The sequence below is a fragment of the Polypterus senegalus genome, chromosome 17 (genome assembly GCF_016835505.1).
Source record: "Polypterus senegalus isolate Bchr_013 chromosome 17, ASM1683550v1, whole genome shotgun sequence".
NCBI classification, from domain to species: domain Eukaryota; kingdom Metazoa; phylum Chordata; class Cladistia; order Polypteriformes; family Polypteridae; genus Polypterus; species Polypterus senegalus.
This window is the reverse complement of record NC_053170.1, coordinates 33,901,768-33,926,018: the sequence shown is the minus strand read 5'-3', so window position 1 is coordinate 33,926,018 and position 24,251 is coordinate 33,901,768. Positions and strand designations below refer to the sequence as shown.

At 40.2% G+C, this 24,251-nt stretch overlaps 1 protein-coding gene across 2 annotated transcripts in view; it reads left to right on the top strand.

Annotated features, from left to right (window-relative positions):
- The window catches only part of myom3 (myomesin 3), a 313,022-nt gene that overhangs the window by 96,939 nt on the left and 191,832 nt on the right, over window positions 1-24,251 (top strand). For both annotated transcript variants that reach the window (XM_039740882.1, XM_039740883.1), the window contains exons 6-8: window positions 18,627-18,719; window positions 23,132-23,220; window positions 23,904-23,948. In XM_039740882.1, the coding sequence (XP_039596816.1) occupies window positions 18,627-18,719; window positions 23,132-23,220; window positions 23,904-23,948 (227 nt within the window). The remainder of the gene's footprint in view (window positions 1-18,626; window positions 18,720-23,131; window positions 23,221-23,903; window positions 23,949-24,251) is intronic.

Below are 24,251 nucleotides of genomic sequence, written 5' to 3'. Positions count from 1 at the left end.
AAAGCTAACCTTTACAAGTATCATAAATTACACCGGCTGTTACAGACTGGAATCAAATGTATGTTTTTATTCTAAAATAGTAAGAATACAAGCAGCTCACTTCTCAAAACAGACTCATCCAACTGCCTATTTTTACCAACCTCTTTATGTTTCACTCCCTCACCCTGGTTTACCCTCACTTTGACTACTAGATGCCCAATTTGACAGACCTCTGTAAGGTATGTGGTGGTTACAGAGCACCACAAACCTGGTGTTACATTTGTTGTTGAAGATGTGCAGGGTGAAAAGCAAATGAGACAGGGCTGTTCCATGTGGTGCTCCAGAGGCATAGTTCTTGAGTCTCACAAATTGTAATCTACCTGACGTATAGTCAATTATCCAGGACACCATAGGGTCATCCACCTGCATATCTCTGAGTTTACCTCTTAACAGGGATGGCTAAATAGTGTTAAAGGCATAAGAGAAGTCAAAAAAACATAATCCCCACAGTGCTGCCAGCTTTATCCAGATGGAAGTAAGCCTTGTGGAGCAGATAAATAATTGCATCCTCCACTCCAAACTTTATATGTTAGGCAAACTGCAGTGTGTCAAGGTGGTCTTGCACAAAAGGTCTAATATTGTTCAGGATGAACCTCTCAAAGGTCTTCATGACGTGAGATGTAAATGACAATGTTCTGTAGTCTTTAGGTGAAGATGTGCCTGTCTTCTTTAGAAATGGAACAATGCAAAATGTTTTCCATAGACCAGCCACTTAATCTGTTTTCACTGCATTTACAGAAATAGAGAGACAAGGGTGCTGTGTGCAAACGTCCCTGTGGGGTATGAAGTAAACCTCATTTGTTTATATAAAATTGCCATCTTAAATTGTGTGCACATCACTGAAAAACAGAATGCAGAATAAAATGAATTATAAAAGAAACTCTAGAAAGAAATTGCAAAGGTCAAGCAGCAGAGAAAGAGATGAATGCCTTTGCATCTACATCTCTATTATCAAATCTACCTAATCAAATTAAGGGGCCTGCATCACGTGAAAGGGAATATTCTACCAGAGATATGGTTGACAGAAGTCTTTTTTAAATAAGAGATGAGAAGAAGAGATGCGAGTCAAAGGACAGGCAAAGATTCATAACCAGGAAGTCAGATAAACACTATTGCCAAGTCACAAAATCAAAACCAAACACCATAGTTGAATGACTGTGGTATTTTTTACCGGGAAAACTAACTAAATAAATACATGTTGATCTTTTTGCATTTTTTTTCTAAACTCAGATGAACAGGAAGTGCACATTAAGACTGTGGAAGAAATTAAATTGAAACTATATTAAAGAAAGAAATTTGTCCTCAACTACAACTTCTTTGAGATAGAAACCAGGCAGGAGGAAACTTGTTCATGCGTCTTTACTTTCTCTTCATGAGGATGAAGCACCCTGTGTAGCAATCTACTAAGGGCACAGTGCCGTGAGCAGCAGGTGTCAACAGAATGGTCACAGAGCAAAGACAGAGACTCAAGTTATACACAACTGAATTTGCATAACAGTGCTGAATTACTGCTTACATGTCACCTGACTTACTCTGATTGATTCGCTGGCTTGCACCATCTGACATTGACTTCTGATTGGTTCATTGGCTTACACACCCAGTTAAACGTACCAAAATAAAAGTCTAATTCTACTACATTCTTGTGCTCCAATATCTCGTAAGTTCAGCTTTAACCCTTTAATGGAATGTGTGTATGTGACAACTGGAAAGTCTTACTGGTTACATAATATTGGCCAAATTCTTAAGCCAGCACTCAGAACACTCTGCTTCTTTACTTAACCCTTTCAGCAGTTCCTTCAGGATAGTTCAAAGACAAATGCTATATATTTCTTTTTAATGTGCACTGCATTCAAATGCTTCATACACAATAATTATATTATCCCTTGATGTTCCCTTTATTTTCTCACAAGACCTACAAGGTATGGTACCACTGACTGCGCACTTTGGGTTAATTAACTATCAATGTCGCAACAAACACTCCACAAAATGGCATTGCCCACTATAAACAAAATACCGATGAAAACAATTCAAAAAAGAGTTAAATTAAATAAATTTTATTTAAAATAAAAGGATGAAAATCTTCACATTCCATATCTAAAAAGATTTATAAAAATACAATAGAAAAGCAACAAAAATTTACATTTGTAGCCAAATAACAAGAGGGAGGAACAGTTCATCACAGGATCAAATTATATTTTAAAGATGTCATTGGGATGTGTGAGGAATACTGGAGTACCCAGAAAGAAATCAATGTAGAGAGAGGTAAAATTTTCAGATGCCACGAGTACAGTGACCAAGTGAGTCAATATTTAAATCCAGGACTCTGTACCTGTGAGACAGTAGCAGTAACTGTTGAGCCATCATGTCATCTAGCTCAATAGCTTTCTTTAATCCCTTCTGCTCCTGTAAACCTGAAATGGAATGGGCTGGTTTATAAAAAATGAACGAATCAATTAAAAGATGTGGCGAACTAAATTGCAAATCTATATAGTTGGTCAAGTGGTTTGTGGAGTTCAGAATTGATGATGGCCTTCCTTATCTTTAAATTACATACATTTGTAACTACCAGTAAAGAATGAATTTCACCTCACTTCATAATGAGCTACACTTGTTGGTTAACAATTCTGAACTCCTGAATACACCTGCCCTGCTCTATAGATTTACACTTTTATTTATAATTGTTACCATGAGTGATTTAGAAAGCACATTGATAACAAAGTTTCATTCACACATTTGTTTCCCACCCAATGTGATTCCATTATTGAGTGACAAAGAAGTGGGCAGTATTGGGGGCATTACAAGGATCAATCCAGACAGTCCATTTTGGAGTAAATTCACTCTGAACTCCTTGAAAATGTTACACCCTCATATCATACAGAGGTGGCAGAATCATTTGGAGGCAAACAAGGGTAAACTTCTGATTTTACATATCTCCGTATTATTTTAAATAAATTTTGGGACAAGACGAGACTTTTTCAGAGTGATAATTTCATGTCCTGTGAGACGAGACTTTGTGCCAAGGGATGAATTGAAAACCTAACAGGTCCAAGCGGGGGTGGAAATAAAAGACAAACAGTAGAAGAAGAAAAGATAAAGAGTAGAACATCGTAAAGAGGTTCAAAAATGTTGGTGTGGTACACATGCAGAGCAGGTTAGAGATTATGAAAGTACTAAAATTCAAAAGTCTCAAAAAACTGTAAAGATGGCATTAGTGCTAAGAAATGGAAATTATTACTCGGCAAAATACTGTAATGGAACAGCGAAAAGAAATTGAATATATGGACATAGGTGATATGACAGAGCTACTACAAGTTTAATTTTAAAGAAACCACAATTCGGTCAGGTTAATATTTCTGATCACAGAGAAGCGATGCAACATAGAGTTGAAAGAGTTAAACGATCGAACGTATTAGAAATTCTACAGCCAATAATGGATACAAATCCATATGTCCAAAAGTATTGCACTTTACACAAAATTTAACTGAAAAACACGGACAAAGAAGTTTTCTTGGATTTCTATATGAATCCGAAAGATCACGCTTGCATATATAATAAACCAACATGTGAGGAAATGTCAGCGATAATAATTTTGAAAAACAGAGATATCAAAGACAGAGTTGATATTCGTGTTTATCGAAAAGCAAAGCACGATTCGTCGCAAGCGGCAGATTCAGGAAATGACTAGCGTGTAGGGCCCGCACGGGGGTTGGAGAGCGAAGCGAGCAGGGGGCAGAGCCCCCTAGTGCTGGGATAAAACCCAAATGAAGAATAAATGCTGGTGTCAAATACTAGCAAGTTTCTAATGACTCCCACCCCAGAACCTGATCCATAGCTTACTGATGAGCTGAAATTAAGTCTCTGCCTATAAAAAGTGGTTATTATGAGTAAACAAAAAATAGCAACACCACAGCAGAACAAAGGTGCACAAGTATCATGACAGAGCATATAAAACCAGAATATTGGTAGAAAGCTGTAAGCAGCAGTGTATTTTTGTTGTGGCAGACAGCAGGGGTCCATGACCGCCTGAGCCGCCCCTTCATTATATGCTCAGGGGGAGCAGCCATGGACTGTGCAATACCTCCCACAGACGCTAGATGGCCGCCCCCTGGGTTGGAGTGTTGCTTCGGTTTCCCACAGGGCTCCATGGGAATTGGAGTCAAGCAACTGGAGCACTTCCTGGTGAACTATAAAAGGGGCCAGCAGCCACTTCTCCAGGAGTCAGAATTGGGAGGAGGAGGAGGATAAGGTTGCCTGGGAGGAGTGGTGGAGGAAGAAAAGAGTTCTTTGCTGTGTGTTTTATTTGGTGTGTTGTGCTTGGGACTGTGTACTGCCTGTGGGACACGGGGAAGACGTGTATTTTATGTGTGCCTTCGTGTCCAGTCTATATAGTGCATTTTCACACTGTCTACAACAGCTGAAGTTGTAACACTTCACATTGTGTTGAGACAATCTGAATCCCACCCATTGCTAAGAACCCTGGCATTTGCTGTTTATGAAAAACATATTGGTTTATATACAGCAACAGGAGCCAAGGAATTAATCACCAACTTTGACCCTCCAAATATAGAACAACCACATCAATGACTTTTATACATAATGCTGGAATAAGGTAACTATAATGGAACCACTTAGTGAAAGAAAATCAAGTGTCTGGTTACCCTAATGGAAAAAAAAAACTTGGCCTACCAGTGAGAAAACATGCAGACTTCACAGAAGCAGTGACTGGGCTGGAATGTGATTGTAAAGGAATTTCCATACTCCTAGTTCATTTATTTTGTGAAAAATCAGGAGGTGATTAGTTACAATGTTTCTGTCTCCAGTTAGTTTGGCTGAGTTTCACTTTCAACTTTCAAACGTTGACACAAGTAACAATAAATGTACTGCGAGTATGTCATGGATTTCTTTCATTGGGCAGAAACAGTTTTTTTATGTAGGAAAAATAATCATGAAGATTCGACAAGAGCTCTTGTATATTTGCACATTTGCAATGATTATGTGATTTGTTTACCAAGGAGAGATCTGCAAACAAAATGTCTTTTATCTGATAACTACAAGAGAATATGAACATGTGTTACTTTGCATGCTGCAGAAAGGACACATTTCATCTAGGTTTACCTATGGCAAGCTCTGTTGAAGACATACAATGTTGTGCCTCAATTTCATTTAGACCGTAGGTGTATGAGGTGAATTTAAGTTCACTGTATGAGTTTACTACTTATTCGCCATTTAAAATAAACATCCTTATTTATTAAGATTCTGCTTTAGTCTTATCCTTCCAAGCCAGATTGTTTTATTTTCTGTTTCTCTCTTGAAGAGTATTTTTTAGTTATTTTGAGATATTGAACTTTTAAAGTCAGGGTACCATTTAGACCTGTACAGGCCAATGCCTGCCTGTGGTGATAGAGACTGACTGCCTGGAGTGAGGCCTGCCTGGGGTGGGCAGGTTTGTATAGGTCCTGGCTTGCTTTGTGGGACTTTTAGGAACCCTAACCCCATTTGGCTGTGTTTGTGACATCCTAACACAACAATTTGAGCATATAATTTAAAAATTAGAACAATCTGATTATTTAGAGTTTTCTATTTTTATAAAACATTACATTTTTGATAGCACTTTACTACTTATGACCATTTTTTGCAGAACAACACCATCTGCTGGGAAAATTGGCAGTACCCCACTTGCCATGAATACAGAGAGAACACCACTGTGTCATAAAACGCGTTGCATGTGTTGTTTTTACATATATTTGTTTTAAGGGACTGTAGTCATAACATGTACATAAATCTTTTTTCTATTTTCTATTTTCTAAATAGAATGTATTGTAATAAATGTATTGTAAGAAGGGTTACAGGGGAGCTAGATAAATATAACACCTGTACTCATTTTGCTTTCCTGAATCATTATTTGAATTGTACATTACTATATGCCTTATCCACATTTTTACACCAATACATTTTCTTTTATTGAGCTGCATAACACCAACAACTAATTGTTTACAGTGTGTTTTTTAAAGATTTTTTTAAATTAATAACAAATGCTTTATTGTTCATTTTCAGCCCTTCTCTTCAATGTTCTCACTCAAAGTTACAGCATTTTTCTTATCTATACATTATGCCACCAAACATTTTCTCTAAAGCTACATAGCCTCAGTTGATACCACTTGCAAGTTTTTACTTGTGGAATCTTATATTTTAGTTTTTCATATCTGCTCCATTTGTTTGGATTAATGTCTTCAATTTTGGTGTTAAATTTATATTTTTTGTACTGCAATTGCCAGTTCCCAGATCCATAATAATTATTCAATGTGATCAACGTTCTGTTTATTACTGCAGGTCACAGTCTTAACTGTGAGGTTAGTGATGAGTGAACCTTACGGAATTCACTTCACTGTGACTTCAACGAAATCATGGAAATGTTTCAGAACTTTGTTGGACTCCACCAAATGCTTTGAAGTCAATGGAGAAGGAGGAACTAAACTAGTCTTGAGTGGATTATAATGGTGCAATGCTGTTTTAATTGTCAATGAGGGTATCTGGCAATTATGCTGAACCGATCATTGTGGCCAAAAATGTGCTCTGATTAGCCACTGCGCCACTGTTCCTCAAACAACAGATATATATATATATATATATATATATATGTATATATATATATATATATATATATATATTGTGGTCCCCGGCCGGGCTCCCAGGAGGACCAGAGGAGGGCTTGAGCCTCCTCCAGACCGCGAGGGGGCATCCGTCCTGGTTATGTTGGGGGCCTCGGGTACAGGGCTTGGAAGCCCAGCCCTGTAGGGACCCGTGGCCACCACCAGGTGGCGCCCTGGTGCCTCAGGAACCCTGGAGCCCAGCCCTTCCGCCACACCAGGAAGTGCTGGGGGGAAGACTTAATGTGGCGCCCGGAGAGCTGCCGGGAGGACAGCCGGCACTTCCGCACGCTGGGGCGTGGCCAAGGAGGGAATGCCGGGAACACCTGGTGCTCATCCGGGAGCATTATATAAGGGGCCGCCTCCCTTCAGTCTAGAGCGGACGTCGGGTGGAAGAAGACGGAGCTAGCGGAAGGACAGGAGGCGGCCAGGAGAATCACAGAAGTGCAACCTGAGTTTAAGTGTCATATATATACGTTTCACTTTCAAAAGTAATTAGATTAGGTAAATGTCAAAGTGGAGCTTCTCCTATGTCTGTGTAGCAGCTTGTGGGTTCCCTATATCACTATTCAAAGCCTTTTTACTTAAAGAACAATCAATATAACACTTTTGAAAATTTACTTTAGAAAGCATTTCATGTTTTCCATTCATTTTCTTTCACTGTTAATCCAGTTTAGGGTCTTGCAGTCTCTGCCCATTCCTGTAATACTAGGCAAGATTTTAGATGGGCACCAGTCCATCATAGACACACCAAGAGTCAGTAGCATGGACAGATTTAGAGAGGTCAATAAAACGTCACTTGTTTGTGGAGTGCAGGAGAAAACTGGAAAACACAAACACAGACGGTGACTGGGCCTGGGCTTGGCCCAATGATTCTGGAGCTGGGATGTAGCAGGGCTAACCACTGTGCCACCTCAGGTTTAATATGTTGCAATGGATTTTTAACAGAGGTCATCACAGTTGCAGAGAAGCTAGTGCTTCCTACACAAAGCCTCTCATCTTCTATGAGGGTTTTCTGTTCTCACATCCCGTAGACTTGCATGTGCCCCGGTATGAGTGTGTGAGAGTGTGCTGTGCACTGGCACCCCTTTCTTGTCTTCTCACTTTTTTGCACCTAATGCTGTGATAAGAAAGGCTTCCGATTCCCTTGTATTGGACAAAGTGGGTTGGAAGCCAAAAAAGTTTGCCTGTCTTAATGGCCATAAATTGAATCGTTTAATATCTTTCTGAGTTACCTTAATTCACGGGTGTCAAACTCCAGTCCTGGAGGGCCGCAGTGCCTGCAGGGTTTCATTCTAACCATCCTCTTAATTAGTGACCAGTTTGCGCTTCTAATTAACTTCTTTTGCCTTAGTTTTAATTCACTTGACTCAGGCCCCCTTAGTTGGTTCTTTTTTCTTAATTAGCAGCCAAACAATAATGAGGCACAAAGCATTCCGCCACTTGACCAGCTCACCTGTGCCCATCACACAATATCTGAAAATAAAGAACGGTGAAGGTCTCAGTAAAGTTGATCGCTCAGATCACCAAAACATCTTGATGGTGTTCTTAGGAAAAACTGAAAAATCAACAGTTTTGGAAATGTCAGCTGTGGCAGAATGAGAGCAGCAACAAGCCATGGAATGAAATAAGGAGTTTAACTAACAGCAAGAATCGGCTTCTCATTAAGAACGTGATTGGAGTGAAAATGGTTGGAGTTTAAAGCCCCAATTTAGCTCGTCATCTGTTGGCTTGCTCCATGTCTCATTTCTGTTTGGCTTTCATTTAATTAAGAAAAGAATCAATTCCTTAAAAACAGGGCTATTGAAATGAAGGGGAAAAGAATTTAATTAGCAGTAAAAACTGGTCACTGATTAGGAAAAGGGTTAGAATGAAAACCTGCAGCCACTGCGGCCCTCCAGGCCCGGAGTTCGACACCCCTGCCTTAATTCATTTTCACCGTTGACAAGATTTCTATAAGCTAGCAAGGCATTTAAAAAAATCTAAAGGAGGGCTGTTATTAAATGTCAGCTTTACAGATAAAGGCTGGTTTCATGTATTTCTGTGAAACATCTGCGTGCGTCTGATGTCTATTCTTGTGCTATTTTTATCTGCCATAAAGGTTACTGTATAAAGTCCATTCCAATGGTTGGATTTTTTAAACCCATATACTGCACTCTGCCCTTGCTTCTCCTGTAAATATCACATTTTAACGCATCTAGAATTCCTAAAGTAACATTGAAACCCTTTGATACAATTTTTCCTAATATTTGTATCAGAACATTGATATTGTACTTTAATGCAAAAGTACACCCAATCTGTGATAGTTATTTGTGTGAATCAAGCAGCAAGTAGGAGGAGAGGTTTCTCCCAGTTTTGCTGTTTAAATGCCCCTTAAGCATTGCTCAGTATCATTCTTGTTTCTTGTAATAAAAGCCTCACAGCACAAGTGTGCAGAGTTTCAATATCATTCTGGTGTTTCTTTAACTTGGTGTTTGTCTTGTCATGTTAGGTCCGAGGGTGGCTCTATTCCCCTTTATACTCTTTATTATGTAAGCCCTAACAGAGTGCCCCAAATCACATACTCTTACCACACTGTCAGGACTAATCACTATTGTAGATCAATACTTCTCCCTTTATTTTACATCTGTAACCTAGACAAACAGACAGAGCACTAGAAGAAGCCTGAGAAAAAGTTACATATTTATTCACGTCTTATCTATACAAATAAAAGGTAAAGCCCTCACTGACTCACTCATCACTAATTCTCCAAACTTCCCGTGTAGGTAGAAGGCTGAAATTTGGCAGGCTCATTCCTTACACATTACTTACAAAAGTTAAGCAGGTTTCATTTCGAAATTCTACACGTAATGGTCATAACTGAATCCAACTTACGTACATATGTACGTCCATAGCCTGCAGCTCGGTCGCCATGTGAGGCGGAGTTGCGTCCCCCATCCCCACGCCTCCCACGTAGTTGGCTGCCTGCCCATATAAGGCCATCCGTCGCTCCGGTCTCTTCATTCCCTTCCTTGCTTCACCACAGTATTCATGTCTCCTTGCAGATAACTACTTCCTTTTTATTTAATCCATGGCTTCTCCGCTGTTTTATTGTTCGTTTATTACACTTATAGTTATTGTGTAGGTATTTTCGACTTAGTTTACATTGTTCAGGTACCCATTTCTTTTACCGTTCCAACTGTACCCTCATTAACATGTCTATCGAGGTGATCACCATCGATCAAAGAAGTGTCACTTACCGAGTGGTTTCCATGCCCAGAGATGCCGCCTGCCTTTTCCATTCTCTGTGTTACATATTGCACGGCCATATCAGGCTCAATCTTGATATCAGGAGGAACATTGTGTCTTATGTATTGAATGACTGGGACAGGTTCAAGGTGTGGACTAATGATGGTACAGGAGATAATTATACTACACAGGAGCACTAGAAGAGTGAAATGCGTAAGCCCTTCACCTATGCTTTTGCATGTGAGTTGATGGCTGCCGATGAATTGTTCGGTTGTCGCTTTCAAGTGTACCGAAATGGCCAAATATCTTACACCTTTGGAGAACCGCCAATGCCTCTTAAACATCTTAGATTCACAGGTGACAACTTGAGTAGTGGACACTTTGATGTTTATGAATGTTTCAACTCTCAAAAGCTGGATGCAAAGTTATCGATAAAGCCGGTTGTATGCTTACAACGCTTGACAGATGCCGAATGTCACTTCAACACAAGTTCTGCAAATACTAACGTAATTGAAACAAACCATGAAACTCAAACCGATTATGACTGCAGCAATCCAAGCTCTGAGAAAACAGTAAAAAGGAGGCGTGTCAGATGTCGTGGTGCATTTTCTGATACAGCTAGATGGAAACAACTTCGTGACGCTGCAGCCAAATGCTCCCAGAAAAAAACACAAGTTAATAGATACGCTGTCGCTAAATACTCACAGGCAAATCCACACGTTCATAGAGCCGCTGTCACTAAATACTCGCAGAAAAATCCACAAGTTAATAGACACGCTGTCGCTAAATACTCGCAGGCGATTCCACAAGTTCATAGACACGCTGCTGCTAAATATTCGCAGGCAAATCCACAAGTTAATACCGGGAATGCCTGTTAAACATCTTGGATTCACGAGTAGCGATTTGGGTAGTGAACACTTCGATGAATGAAACCTGTTATCTTTACAATGGTTGACAAACACGGGATGTAACTTGAACACAACACATCCTCCAAATACGAACCTCATTGGAAGAAATAATGATAATCAAATCCTTGATGACAGCAACACTCATAACAGTGACAAAACAATTACATTGACAATCATGTTACGTTATTTTTAAAATGTTTTCTTTTCTTTTTCATAACTTCTTTAACACACTACTTCTCCGCTGCGAAGCGCGGGTATTTTGCTAGTAGATAATATGCCCAAAATATAAGCAACTAGAGTACAAAAGTTAACAAAACATCAATAATATCGCAACTTTGTTCATGTTAAGCATCCAATATGCTAAGATTAAAAGATGGCTTAGTCTCTGTTTCATCCATGTACAGGGCCATAGTTTCACTGTCATTTCCTTCCATTCTAAGGAGAGGCCATTATCCCATCCTCATCACCAATTGTATTGCATGACTAACTAACATGACATCACTACTAACATTTGCACTGTGGTAATTGCCAGACAACAACCCTGTACCATGTGGCTCATCCATCCATTCTTTTTTGAACCTGCTTTTCCATTACAGGGTTGTTGATCCCAGTAGTTTTGGGCTCAGTGTAGAAACCAAACTTTCAAGAGATGATACTCACTCACAGAAGGACAATATACAGTTGTCAATTAACTTGACTCATTTTGGGGTTTGGGAGAACACCTTACTACACCGGGAAAAAACATATTGAAACAGAGAAAAAATGCAAACTTCACACAAACAGCAACCTGATTGGAACTGCAATCTGATATTTTATGCAGTCTATAAAAAAATTCCTTACTCAGGACAAGAAAGATTGACTACTCTCTCACTTTTCATGACATCAGACACCACTGCAGTGATATAATGAGGCGTGTGCATAGCAATACATCAGTGCCACTCCGCTGTGTTTCTTCTAAACTTCTAAGACTCAGTAATTTATGAACAACAGCTGCCTGAATTAAAGGGGGGTTTGTGGTTAAGTGGAATAAGAGTTACTGATGTGGCAGGCACTGATATTTAAAACCCTACTGACAAATGGGAGACGCTCATTTGATCATATCAGACATGGAAGTTCATCTCAATCCTTTTCATGCTGTTAGCTTTTTCAAGTGGGAAAAAAGCAAGCAACTGTCCAATATGAGCACACAAGACTTTAAAAAGTACAAATAAGATACATTCAAAAAGAATTCGGTGCTGGTGACTTTTTATTGTTTTATACAATATTAAAAAGAGAAATGCAATAATCTGCCATCATGGGCTGACAGGAATGGTACCTGCTTTAAACCTCACAAAATGCAGAGATAGACTCCACCAAACTGGATTAAGCAGGTTTCAGGATGTTATGGGACGTTATGTAATGCATGGCATTGGAAGCTCCTCTCACTAGAAAGGAGGCGCACCTATAGATCACGTATTAAGTCTGCGAGAAGAGCACAGGCGTCCTCATGCCAAACATATTTAGTAGGAATTTCCACATTTTGATGTCATGTCCTCGAGGCAAGAACAGGGTACCACCGTCTGTTTTGAGTGATTTGTTCAACAGAAATTAGCTGTAGACCTCCAGAGCTCCACTCTTTTGGTGAGCCAATCAAATTGTATATACTTAGCAGCCATTGAATTAAACCTCAGTGATGTTACACATTATGCCCAGACATTTGACTCTTTCACAATACACCCATTTCAAGGTGTACATCTGGCTTCATTCTCATGAAACATCCTTGCACTATGTTTAAAATTAAGGATGTGGGTGGTATGTTTTCACCAAGGTTCCTTCCCGTGCATATGTTTATGTTGCTTTTCATCATTTTTTTTCTTTATTACTTTGCGTCCTCCCCCACCATAACCTGTTGTCTATAAGGGGGGAGTGAAAGCTTTAGATTCGTCAAAAACTTCAGTCTCTGGTTTTCGACAAATTTTGACGTTTTAGCATCCCCTGATAACGAAACATTGATATCTAAATGATGATGTGTGTGTCTGTCTGTGTGCCACAGTTTCTAAAGGCTAAAATGGCTGGAGGGAAAAATATCAAAACTCGAAACTTAAACCTGTTATGAGATGACGATGTGCTGATTAGTTTTTCAGCCAAATCATGCAAGAGAAAAAGGCACTCTAGAGGAACCCTCAAATACTGTAATTCTGCAACCAATTATGAATTCTTCTTGTCAATTGCTACTGTAACAACATATTTTATGATCAGAAAGTTCAGCATCAGAGCGCTAAGTAATTCCTTAAATATTATAGAATAGTTCAGGTAACTTGGTTCCTAGGGTGCACAGCCTACTGACACTCATCTCCAAATTTTTTATTTATTATGATTATTTCTGTTATTTTTGTTCTCTTCATTTATCATCTAGCCATTATATTTAATGTATTATTGTTTTTGTTATGCTTAAGAATAGTTCTGTAATGTGTCTTTAAATGTCTTCATGTTCCTTGTGTTTTGTTGATGGAACCCTAAGAGGTCGGACCACCTCTTGCATCACTGAAAAGGACCACCCTCAGTTCATTAAAAGGAAGACTGTGGAATGGAGTTTCCATGGTTCATTGAAAGATCTTTGGTGGAGTGTGCACCATCTGTGAATATTGTTGGGATTTTTTTTTACTCTTTTTTTGCCCCTCTTAATGTATTATTGACATATCAAATGATTTTGTATTTGGACTTGTTTGCTTTTGGATTGCCTTGTTGGCAACTCTTTTTGCCTCATTTTTGCTCTTTTGAAAATCTTTTTATTTTTCTTAATGAATCACCTTTTATAAAGATTCTTTTGTGGTCCACCTCTTTACAATCTGGGGGTGTGTGGTAATCCTTTTCCTTATGATGGCATCTTAAATGTAGTTTGTGACTTTGTATACTGTATATGTTTTCGGAAATTTTGATGACAAAACCCATTTAACCTAGTGTAGGCTGACTCCAGTCATCAGAGGCGGCAGTTGGGCTGCCTGGGAATGAGCCTTATCTGGGAGACTTTAGATAGATAGATAGATAGATAGATAGATAGATAGATAGATAGATAGATAGATAGATAGATAGATAGATAGATAGATAGATAGATACTTTATTACTTTACACCACTTTGGCCATTTTGAGTGTTGCAATCCTAATCCTATTATTATTTTAATTGATGGAGAATGCATTGGGGCAGCATTGTGGCACAGTGATGGAGTCTGCATGTTCTCCTTGTGTCTGTGTACAGTAATGGCCAAATGTTTTGAGAATGACACAAGTTTGCTGCTCAGTGTTTTTAGATCTTTTTGTCAGATGTTTCCATGGTATGTTAAAGTATACTGTAATTACAAGCATTTCATAATATCCTCCGAGAGCAACTTCTGCCAACCAGCCAAGAACAGTTTGGTGATGAGCAATGCCTTTTCCCACATGATGGAGCACCGGGCCATAAGGTAAAAGTGATACCTAACAAAAACATTGAAATTCTGGGTCTAGGGCCAGGAAATTCCCCAGACCTTAATCCCATTGAGAACTTGTGGTCAATTCTCAAGAGGCAGGTGGACAAACTACAAAACACAAATTCTGTCAAGCTCCAAGCACTGATTATGCAAGAATGGGCTGCCATTAGTCAGGATTTGGCCCAGAAGTGGATTGACAGCATGCCAGTGCGAATGGCAGAGGTCTTGAAAAAGAAAGAAGGGCCAACACTGCAAATATTGACTCTTTGCATAAACTTATTGTAATTGTCAATTAAAGCCTTTGAAACTCATGAAATGCTTGCAATTATACTTAAATATACCATAGAAATGTCTGACAAAAAGATCTAAAAACACTGAAGCAGCAAACTTTGTGAAAGCCAATACTTGTGTCATTCTCAGAGCTTTTGACCATGACTGTAGGTTCCCGTCCACAGTCCAAAGACATGCAGGTGAGGTGGACTGGTGATGCTAAATTGGCCCCTTATGTTTGTGCATTCACCCTGATGTCCTGGCTTGTGCCCAGTGCTTGTTGGGACGGGCTGCATCTCTCCCAGGACCCTGCTCGGGACAAGCAGGTTTGGAAGATGGATCGAGAATGTATTCGTATGCTATTTTTGCATGTTATTTATTTCTTCCCTTTTTAAATTTTTAAATAAAATTAAAATGTTCATGGACAATGCCATTTTGGGCTGTTATATTAATGGAAACTGTGCCTGCTTGCTACTGTGTGTTTGCTGGAAGTTACAACACTATTTACACTACACTATCTTCCTTGTCCTAGTTTGTTGGTACAATCGCACCTCCATATCCATGGGTTCCGCATCCACAGATTCAACCAACTGTAGATCAAAAATGTTTGAAAAAAAAAATCAGAAAGTTCTAGATCACAAAACTTGAATTGCATTGTGCCAAGCACTATGCTGAGTCCATGCAAATGATCTGATGTGTAGGAGAATTCTGCAAGGTTCGAGCCTGGGGGGAGGACCAGTGAGGGGGGACATGTTGCCCCCTGCTCTTGCTCTTTGAGTCTCAGGAAAGGTCCTGCCACTGTTTCACCTACATAAACCTTGCTACGATTTTTACTTCCTCTGTAGTCTGATTGTCTTCTAGGTGCTCCAGCAATTGCAGCAGAGTCAGTCTGAGAACGTCACTAAACCATCGAATCAGTAGTAGCGATGGCTGTTGTCACAGATGGCGGGGGTGGTAACCAGGCCGGGACTCCTAGGAGGATTGGAGGAGGGCTAGCGCCTTCCCCAGTCCATGTGGGGGCAACAGCCCTGGTTGCTTTGCGGACCATGGGTACTGAGCTTGGAAGCTCAACCCTGTAGGGGCCCGTGGTCTATACCAGGGGCCGTCCCAATGCCTAGAAAGCCCTGGACCTCAGCACTTCCGCCACATCCGGAAGTGCTGGGGGGAAGAGGATTGGGGACACCTGGAGGGCTTCCGCCACACAGGGAAGAGTCGATTGAGGCTTATCAAGAAGCACCTGGAGCTCGTCCGGTTGTGGTTAAAAGGGGCCGCCTCCCTCCATTCGATGGCTGGAGTCAGGTGGAAGAGGACAGAGCTCGGAGGAGAGGAGTGGACCAGAAACAGTGAAAGGCATAGTGTGAAGGCCTGGACTTAAATGGGTGATTGGTGCTGCGGCACTGGGTTGTGTTCACCTTTGTAAATATTATGGTGTAAATAAACGTGTGTGGTGTAAAAACATCATGTCTACCTGTCTGTGTCCAGGCTGTACCCCACACTGTAAAAAAGCTTGCGCTCAAAGGCTAAGGGCCTGTTTTTACTTAACATGTCCGTGTCACCACAAGAGTCCCCTAGGGTACATGTGGCGTAAATTTCATCATCAGTCCTGGCAGGCAGATCCTTAAGTTGGTGACTGCCTGCCTACAGATTTTTATAACTGCATGGTACTGTTCACACCTGTGCATTGTGGGGAGCAGCCCGGACACAAACAGGTAGACATCGTTTAAATCACCACACACGGTTTATTTACAATGTCCTACTACAAAGTATATACAGTGTACACACAACCCACTTTACCCCAAAGGCCAGGTCTTCTCCACAATGCCTTTTCCTCCACTCCTCTCCTTTCCTCCAAGCTCTTTCCTTCTATTCCCCCGACTCCAGCCATCGATGAGCTCCAGGTGCCTCCCCATAACCTTCTGCCGGCCCTCCCAGGTGTGGTGTAAGTGCCGGCTGTGACCCAGAAGCACTCCGGGTGTCCCTGGACTTCTTCCCCCCAGCACTTCCGGGTGTGGTGGAAGTGCTGAGGGCCAGAGCTCCACAGGCATTGGGGCGTCCCCTGGCGGTGACCACGGGCCCATATAGGGTTGAGCTTCTAAGCTCCGTTCCCGTGGTCCTCAAAGCCACCAGGGCGGTCGCCCCCTCGTGGTCTGGAGGAGGCGTAAGCCCTCCTCTGGTCCTCCTGGGCATCCCGGCTGGGTACCACTCCCAGCCACTCGCCACAGCATGTTGACTTCACGTCTACTAGGCAAGAAAACATATGCCACTGGGGAAACAGCTGAGTGAAGTATTGCTACTAACACCTACGCAATCCAACATTAAAAGCACAAGACTATAGCAAAAGGTCCAAAGAAATATCTGTGAGATATGTAAAGGCAAGACAAAAAAAAACTTTGGAGGAAAAACGATGCTGCAACAATGCAGTGACTTGCAGTGCCGTGCCCTGAATGCTTTAACTATAAACAGACCAAGGTGGTCCCCTAAGAGGAGCATAAAATCTTAGATCTTTTGAAAAATGGTGTATTACTTGCTGAAGTAGGCTGTAAAGTCGGTAAGAACGAATCAAGCATTCACACAGTAAAACAGAAAGAAGAAGAAATTCGTGGAAGCGCTACTGCCAATGCTATTATAAGAAATCTAGAGATGATTTAAAGTATGCAGAAGGATGTGCGTAGGTTATTTGCAAATACTACACCATTTTATACAAGAGACTTGATCATCTGTAGGTTGCTGGATACCGAGGAGCAACTGTATTCTAAAAACCTCGTGCAAGTCAGTGTATAAATCTGTCTAGGAAGTTAGGAATTCTTGGCATGTTTTTACAGTGATTACTAATTTGCATATTGGGCTTTGGTGTAATAATCTGACTCACGTCCTGGCTTTTGACTCTCATTTTTTTTGCTTGTTTTTTCTATACACTTCCTTGTCCACATCCTTTGTCTCTTTTTGTGCGTCATTCTTTATCCTGGCAGAACTAGTAATGATGACATTTAAGGGATGTCCTACATTTATTGCCCTCTAGGTGGCATGTCAAGCAGAAAAAAAAACAAAATATAACCAATCATAGAGGGACAAACTTTTTTTAAAATAGTGTATGTATTGATCAGAGATGTGTTTCATAAGTGATCAGACAACGGGGGTTACTAATGGTCTATGTGTAACTTAACATCCATACATCTTCTTAACCTTTACCTTAACCTTCTTATCCAGAGCAGGGTCAATGTTATCCTAGCATATTACTTTGATTGATGGCCAATGCATTGTGGCAGCATGGTGGCACAGTGATGGAGTCTGCATGTTCTCCCTGTGTCTGTGTGGGTTTCCGTCCACAGTCCAAAGACATGCAAGTGGGATGGATTGGCAATGCTAAATTGGCCCCTTATATTTTCCATTTTATTATGTTTTCATTCTATTTTTCAAAAACTACCTAATTCAGTTTATGTTTGGTGGAGCCTATTCAAGCAGGATTCAGTGCACAGTGGGGTGCCAGTCCTTCATGGACCCACTTCCTGATTACTATGCTAATTTAGAATTTCAAATTAACCAGACACATGTATCTTCAGGGTTTATAAGGAACATTTTATGTAAACATGCCAGCTCCGCACAGACAGTGTCCTAACACTGGAAACAAACCCAGGAGGTTGTATGTGTAGGGTGACAGCACTAAAAGGCTTGTTATATGCCTCCCTGGTCTTTAAAGTTTATCCCTATATCTAAAAGTAACTGCAGGAAGAGTGTTAATAAGCTTCTCTCCATAAAGAAAAAAACAAAGTGAAAGCAATAGATGGTTGCCACATAAGGAAGCCATAATCAAATGTATCCCCCACTGTTAATAATCCTCCCCCGCCAACACGGAGCTGCTAGGGATTCCATTTTTTTGCCTTGTGGTGTTTTCCATTCAGCTATCTTTTCTGCTCCACAACTCTGTGAAGCAAAAGCACTTAATTGTGTCTAATTGGTTGGGCACCATTAACTCCAGGACTTTTGACAGCACCAGAAAGTGGTACTGTTACAGTAAATTTCAGAAATATGTGATACCTGGACTCATTTCTCATGTTAACTGAAGCCTTTTATTTGCTGTTTTCTGTCAGGTACAAGAATGGAGTTGAACTAAAGCCATCTGTCTGCCCTGGGAAATACACCATTCACAACCAGTATGGGCTGCACATGTTGGACATCAACAGGTACAAATACTGTATATCTCTTTCCATTACCCTGAGCCATTACATCTTGCCTGAAGAAGATGTTTGAGTTGATTTGAAAGCTTGCATATTGTAAAATTTCTAGTTAGCCAATAGCCAATGGTGTCATTTTCCTTAACTTCTCACTACATGCATAATGGTAAATATGGTCAAACACCCTAGTACAGCGTTTCTCAACCTTTAAGTATTTGCGACCCAAGTTTTCATAACAGTTTTAATCGCACCCCCCTAACATTTTTTTGAATGGAGCCCACTAATACCAATTTGTTCTTTTTTAATTAATGATATATCATAGATGCATATTTTACTATACCTACTGTGACAGATAAGGAGCTCTGTCGTCCCATTGAACCTTCAGACCAAACGCCAAACACCAGATAAAAGTCCAAATTTTGGATTTATTACAATAATAATGTGCACAAAGCACCCTCCATTCCACAATACTCATATAAATTATAATAATCCAGTACAAGAAACAATCCTCCACACCCAGACACATTGTCACCCTGCCACCCGACTCAGCTCGTCCGTCTGGGATCTCCCTCAGTCCTTTATAGTCCGTGACCCGGAAGTGCTTCTGATCCCTCAGTCCATGTGATTATCCAGTACTTCCAGGTGAAAACTCCTTTTCTTCAACCCGGAAGTACGTCATTTCTTCTGTCTAAGTGACTGGGATGTACTTCCAGGCTGTAGAGAAAATAATCCTTGTTCCTCCCTGCAGTGTCCTCTAGCGGCCCCCATGGTATCTAGCAGGGCTGTGGATAAGAATTCCATTGTCCAGGATTCCCTGCTGACATTCGTGGTACCTCCATGCTGCAGGGAGGGCTCCATCTGGCGACCTGGGGGTATTGGCTGGGATGAATGGCCGGCCATATATCACACTACTTAACTTTTATCGACATTTATGTAACTCTATGTTTATTTTTCTAGTATCAGAATGTAGTTTGTTAATTTGTTTTGGTTTCAATAGATGTATTATTCATATTTTTGGTTCTTGTTTTCTTTTTTTCACATCTTTGCGCACCTACCGAGGTGTTCCAACACTACCTGGGAGACTGGGAGGTAAAATCTCTCCAGTGTGTTCAGGGTCTGTTCTGAGGTCTCCTCCTGGTTGGACATGCCCAAGATGGCTCCCAAGAGGGATCCTAATCAGATACCCAAGCCACCTTAACCGGTTCTTTTTTGATGGAGAGCAGCAGCGCGACTAATTCAAGCTGATCCAGTGTCTGAGATCTGTTTCTTTCAGTCACTACCCTAAGCTTGTAGCCATAGGTGAGGGCAGGAACATAGATCGTTCAGTAAATCGAGAGCCTTGCCTGTTAGCTCAGCCTTTTTTTCTCCACAACTGATCAGCACAATGTACGCATGAGCATTCATGCTACTCCAATCTGCCTGTCAATGTCTCTTGTCTCTCTTCTTCCATCACTTGTGAACAACACCCTTAGATGCTTAAACCCATCTGCTTGAAGCAATATATTTTCCAGCTGAGACCCATGATCTCAGACTTGGAGGTGCTGGTCCTCATCCCAGCTGCTTTACACTCAGCTACAAACTGCCCCAGTTTGAGTCTGAGATCAAAGCTTGATGAAGGCAGCAGGATCACATCATCCACAAAAACCAGCGATGTAATCTTGAGGTCACCGTACTAGACACCTACACTTCATGGCTGCCCCTGGAAATGTTGTCCATAAAAACTATGAACGAAAGCGATGACAGAGGGCAGCCCTGGCGAAGTCTCACACTTACCAAGAACATGTATGACTTACTGTTGGCAATGCAAACCAATCTTTCACTCCTGTTGTACAGCAGACCTGGTACCCCATACTACTGAAGCACTTATATGGCACCCTGATGGACACAGTCATATGCCTTCCTCCAGTGGGCTCACCACCCGCAGGAGGAGTCATAAGAGACTAGTGCTTTGTGGTTTGGGCACAGTCATTCATAATGGGCCAATTTAGTGCTGATAGATAACCTCAAATGTAAACTTTTGTGATGTAGAAGAAAAAGCAAAGCACTCAAAGAAAACATTCATAAGCAGTGACCTCACAGTTCCAAATCAGACAGATTAAATGATCTGTAAATAATTACTTTTGGGAAAAGCCCGATTGGGATAGGCCCTATGGACACAAAAGTGTGACACAATGCAAAAAAACAAACAAAAAAAATGACCAACCAGCACTCCATACTATGTGGGTGTTGTGAGATGTGAGAAAAGGTTGAAGAGGTCTACAAAAAATCCCACAAAGCAAGGCAGGGCCTTCTCTGTCATCCCTAAATAAAGCCTTACCCGAGGCAGCCAGCCCAAACTACTACCAGCAGGCCTTTTGCCTAGCAGGCCCAGAAATGGGCAGCTGGCTATAAAACTTCCAAACACTTCAAATAGTTCTTAAGTGTAGGAAACTAGGAAACGTCCAGACCAAATAAAGGTGGTTCTTACAAAGGAAGCTGAACTTTTCAATTTTGACAAGACAGTGTTTTATTTTGATAATGAAACGATACAGCTTCACAAATGCTCTTATTTCTCCTTCTTCCTATTACAAAGTTCTTTGTCACTTCTGATGATCAATAAACACAACACTTACATTTGATTATGAATTCAGATTTATGTATCATGTCCAATGGGATTAGCAATAGATGGGCTTGCTAGGATCAAGATTTTCTTACAATAAACTTTTCAGCCCAACAGTATGATGCTCAGAAAATGGCACCAATTTTCTTTCTACAATGCCAATTTATTATTCACTTTACTTCTCAGAGGTTGTGGCAAGATCTCATTTTTTGTCTTTTACGAACATATCAGGTCAAAAGCTTTCGAATAAACTTTGCATTCCAGCCCCGGTAGTTTGCGAAAACCAGCAGGCTGCCACATTGTATGTGTCTGATGGTCAGCGGATGTCACAGCAGCCATTCTTCTTCTTTCTATAATGTAATTGGCTTTTGCAATATGCTTTATGCTCAGCTGATTTTGCTGCTTTTGTTTTTCTTTCTGCCATGTCACCATTTTGGTGAGTTTGCTGTAAAAAAGATGTGAACCCTGATAACTGCACTGAAGTTGGAGCTGCTCAGATTTTTTGCTTCACCAGCATGCATCACGCTATAAGCTTTAGATGAAGACCAAGGTTAAAGTTTCTAGCCCCAGCAGTTTCCGAGTAATTGCATGACAGATGAACACATCCCTCAACATTTTATATATAGATGCCCTAATTCAAGATAAGATTACCATCAACTTCTGGCTTGAACAGACAAGAACAAAACAAGAAGCTAAAGAAAAATTAAAGTTTATTACAAGAAAGCAAAAAAAAAAAAAACACAAAAAGAGAAACATTTGTATTAAAAGGCTTCCCTAACGTGGCAGCCAAGGCTGACAAGTCCAATCTATAATCCAATACTCAAGATTCAAAGAAAAAGAAAGAAATCCACAAAACCAGAAAAATCAAATGAAAACAATCCTTAAAAAAATGTCTCCTTCAACTTTCCAAGACAACCTGAGGGAAATCATCTGATCCACACAATATAAAGGTGGAGGGTGGTCCCTCAGGTTTGACATCAGGATGGACCTGACTCTTCATGGATGCATGTTTAAATGGGGCAATACATAACTTTAAAATAGTAGTTAAAACCAAGAGTAGTCACAAAAACACATGAAAAATAATTCAAATTTAACAAAACAAAAAGAAAACAAAGTCATGTATTAAATATAAAAAACTTGGTGTGTGCTTTCTACTGTATTTGGTTTCCTTTGTGACTACTTTCTGGCAATACTCCTTTAAACTCTCTTTATTGGTTAGCATTAGTTATAGTCTCCAACTCTAGCAGTGTTATTGTTCCTGGTCTTTTTACCAGCCTTCATGGCCAGCGAAATTCTGTCTTTCTGGTAGTAGCAGTTCTTCCTTAAAAGGAAGAGAATAAGGAAGGCAATAAAGTAAATCTAAGGTTTTTCCTTTCCTCTCTTCGCTAATCTCAAAGTTATCAGGGTTATGGAACCTTTCATGATAGACCATCAGGCATAATACAGTAGAGGTCCGCTCCCTCCAAGTGTCTAAGTGTCTATGAAGAAGGACTCTTTTTATACACTGAGGTCAGCTGACTGGAAGAGACCTCATTGGGCTGAACAACTTCAGGGCACTACCGGGTGTGTCACCTTTGGTGTGACACCTTTGGTTCTCTGCTGAAAAGAGAGGGCAACTGGAGCACCTCACCCTTTCCTAAAAGGATTAACTTGCTCTCCAAGCTCTTAGGTGAGGCAAGTTATTAACTTAGAATATTTAAATGTATATAAAATAACATTTTAAAATCTACTTAATTCTACTGAGGATCTTGATGGCCTGGAGGCACAAGACAGGAACTAAGCTAGTGTTATATTCATATACATATTTTCTTTTTTATTTCAGATGTAACCTTGATGACACTGCAGAATATAGAATCGTGGCAGTAAATGGTCTTGGAGAAGCCAGCTCCTATGCTACTGTCCTCGTTAAGTGTATGCAGTTCCTTCTCTTCATTTATAATATTTGATAGACAGGGGGAAAGCACATAATTAATACATTTAATTTGCTGATGCTAGGTGTTTCTCTCCCTTTTTACATCAAACTGTAGTATTTTTGCATTAACATTTCAATTACCTTATCTAGAGGCAAGTTGATTTCTTTTGTTCTGCAGCAGTTTTCCATATATCAGCAAGAAATGAAAATCAACAGCCAGTACACATCCACACTCTTTCTGTAGAGACTTAAACGCCTGGAGGGGCTGCAAAAACTTTGACAAGTGCACGCTTGTTATCAATGACATTTTTCCCTTCTACTCTCAAGCTAGACTGTCTGCCTTGCTTTTATATATTTCTTACTGAGACCTAGTTACGTTAAAATTTTAAAATATTCATAGAGTTTAACTCTCATAAACATGTAACATGAAGACTTTTAAACTTGGGATATTTTGAACTGCATGAGAGAATTCTTAAAAAAAATCACGTATGACAATTTATTGTAACATGCATTAAATGAAAAAAAAAATACTTGAAACAAAAAAAGGCACTCACAAACCAAAAATATTAAAATGCTAGTGAAGGTTTTCTTCTGAAGACAAAAAAGCAGCTACTAAGGTAACTTTACCTTTGAGAATGTTCATATTGCCCCAGTTTAGGTTTCACTTTACTTTATTTTTCAGCACATGAAGACATGTATTGCGGATCACAGTCCATGAAAGACGTTGGTAAGTACAATGGAAACATGTGGCGCCATGACTGTAGGATGAAACTGTATTTGCACATTTCATAGAGCTGTGACTTATTGTAGTCCTGTAAAGAAAAAATGAAACTGCAGCAAAAAGTGGTTGCATCTGTCCATTTCACCACCAGGTACCATTAAGTGTACTGTTGATGCAACTAAAAAGTATACAGTAGAAGTTTTAATAGCTATATTTTATATTTTAACATGACTTAGAGTTATCTCATTTATAAGTTAGCAGATATGATGGAGAGAGGGAAGGCTGATATATTGTGCGTGCAAAAGACTA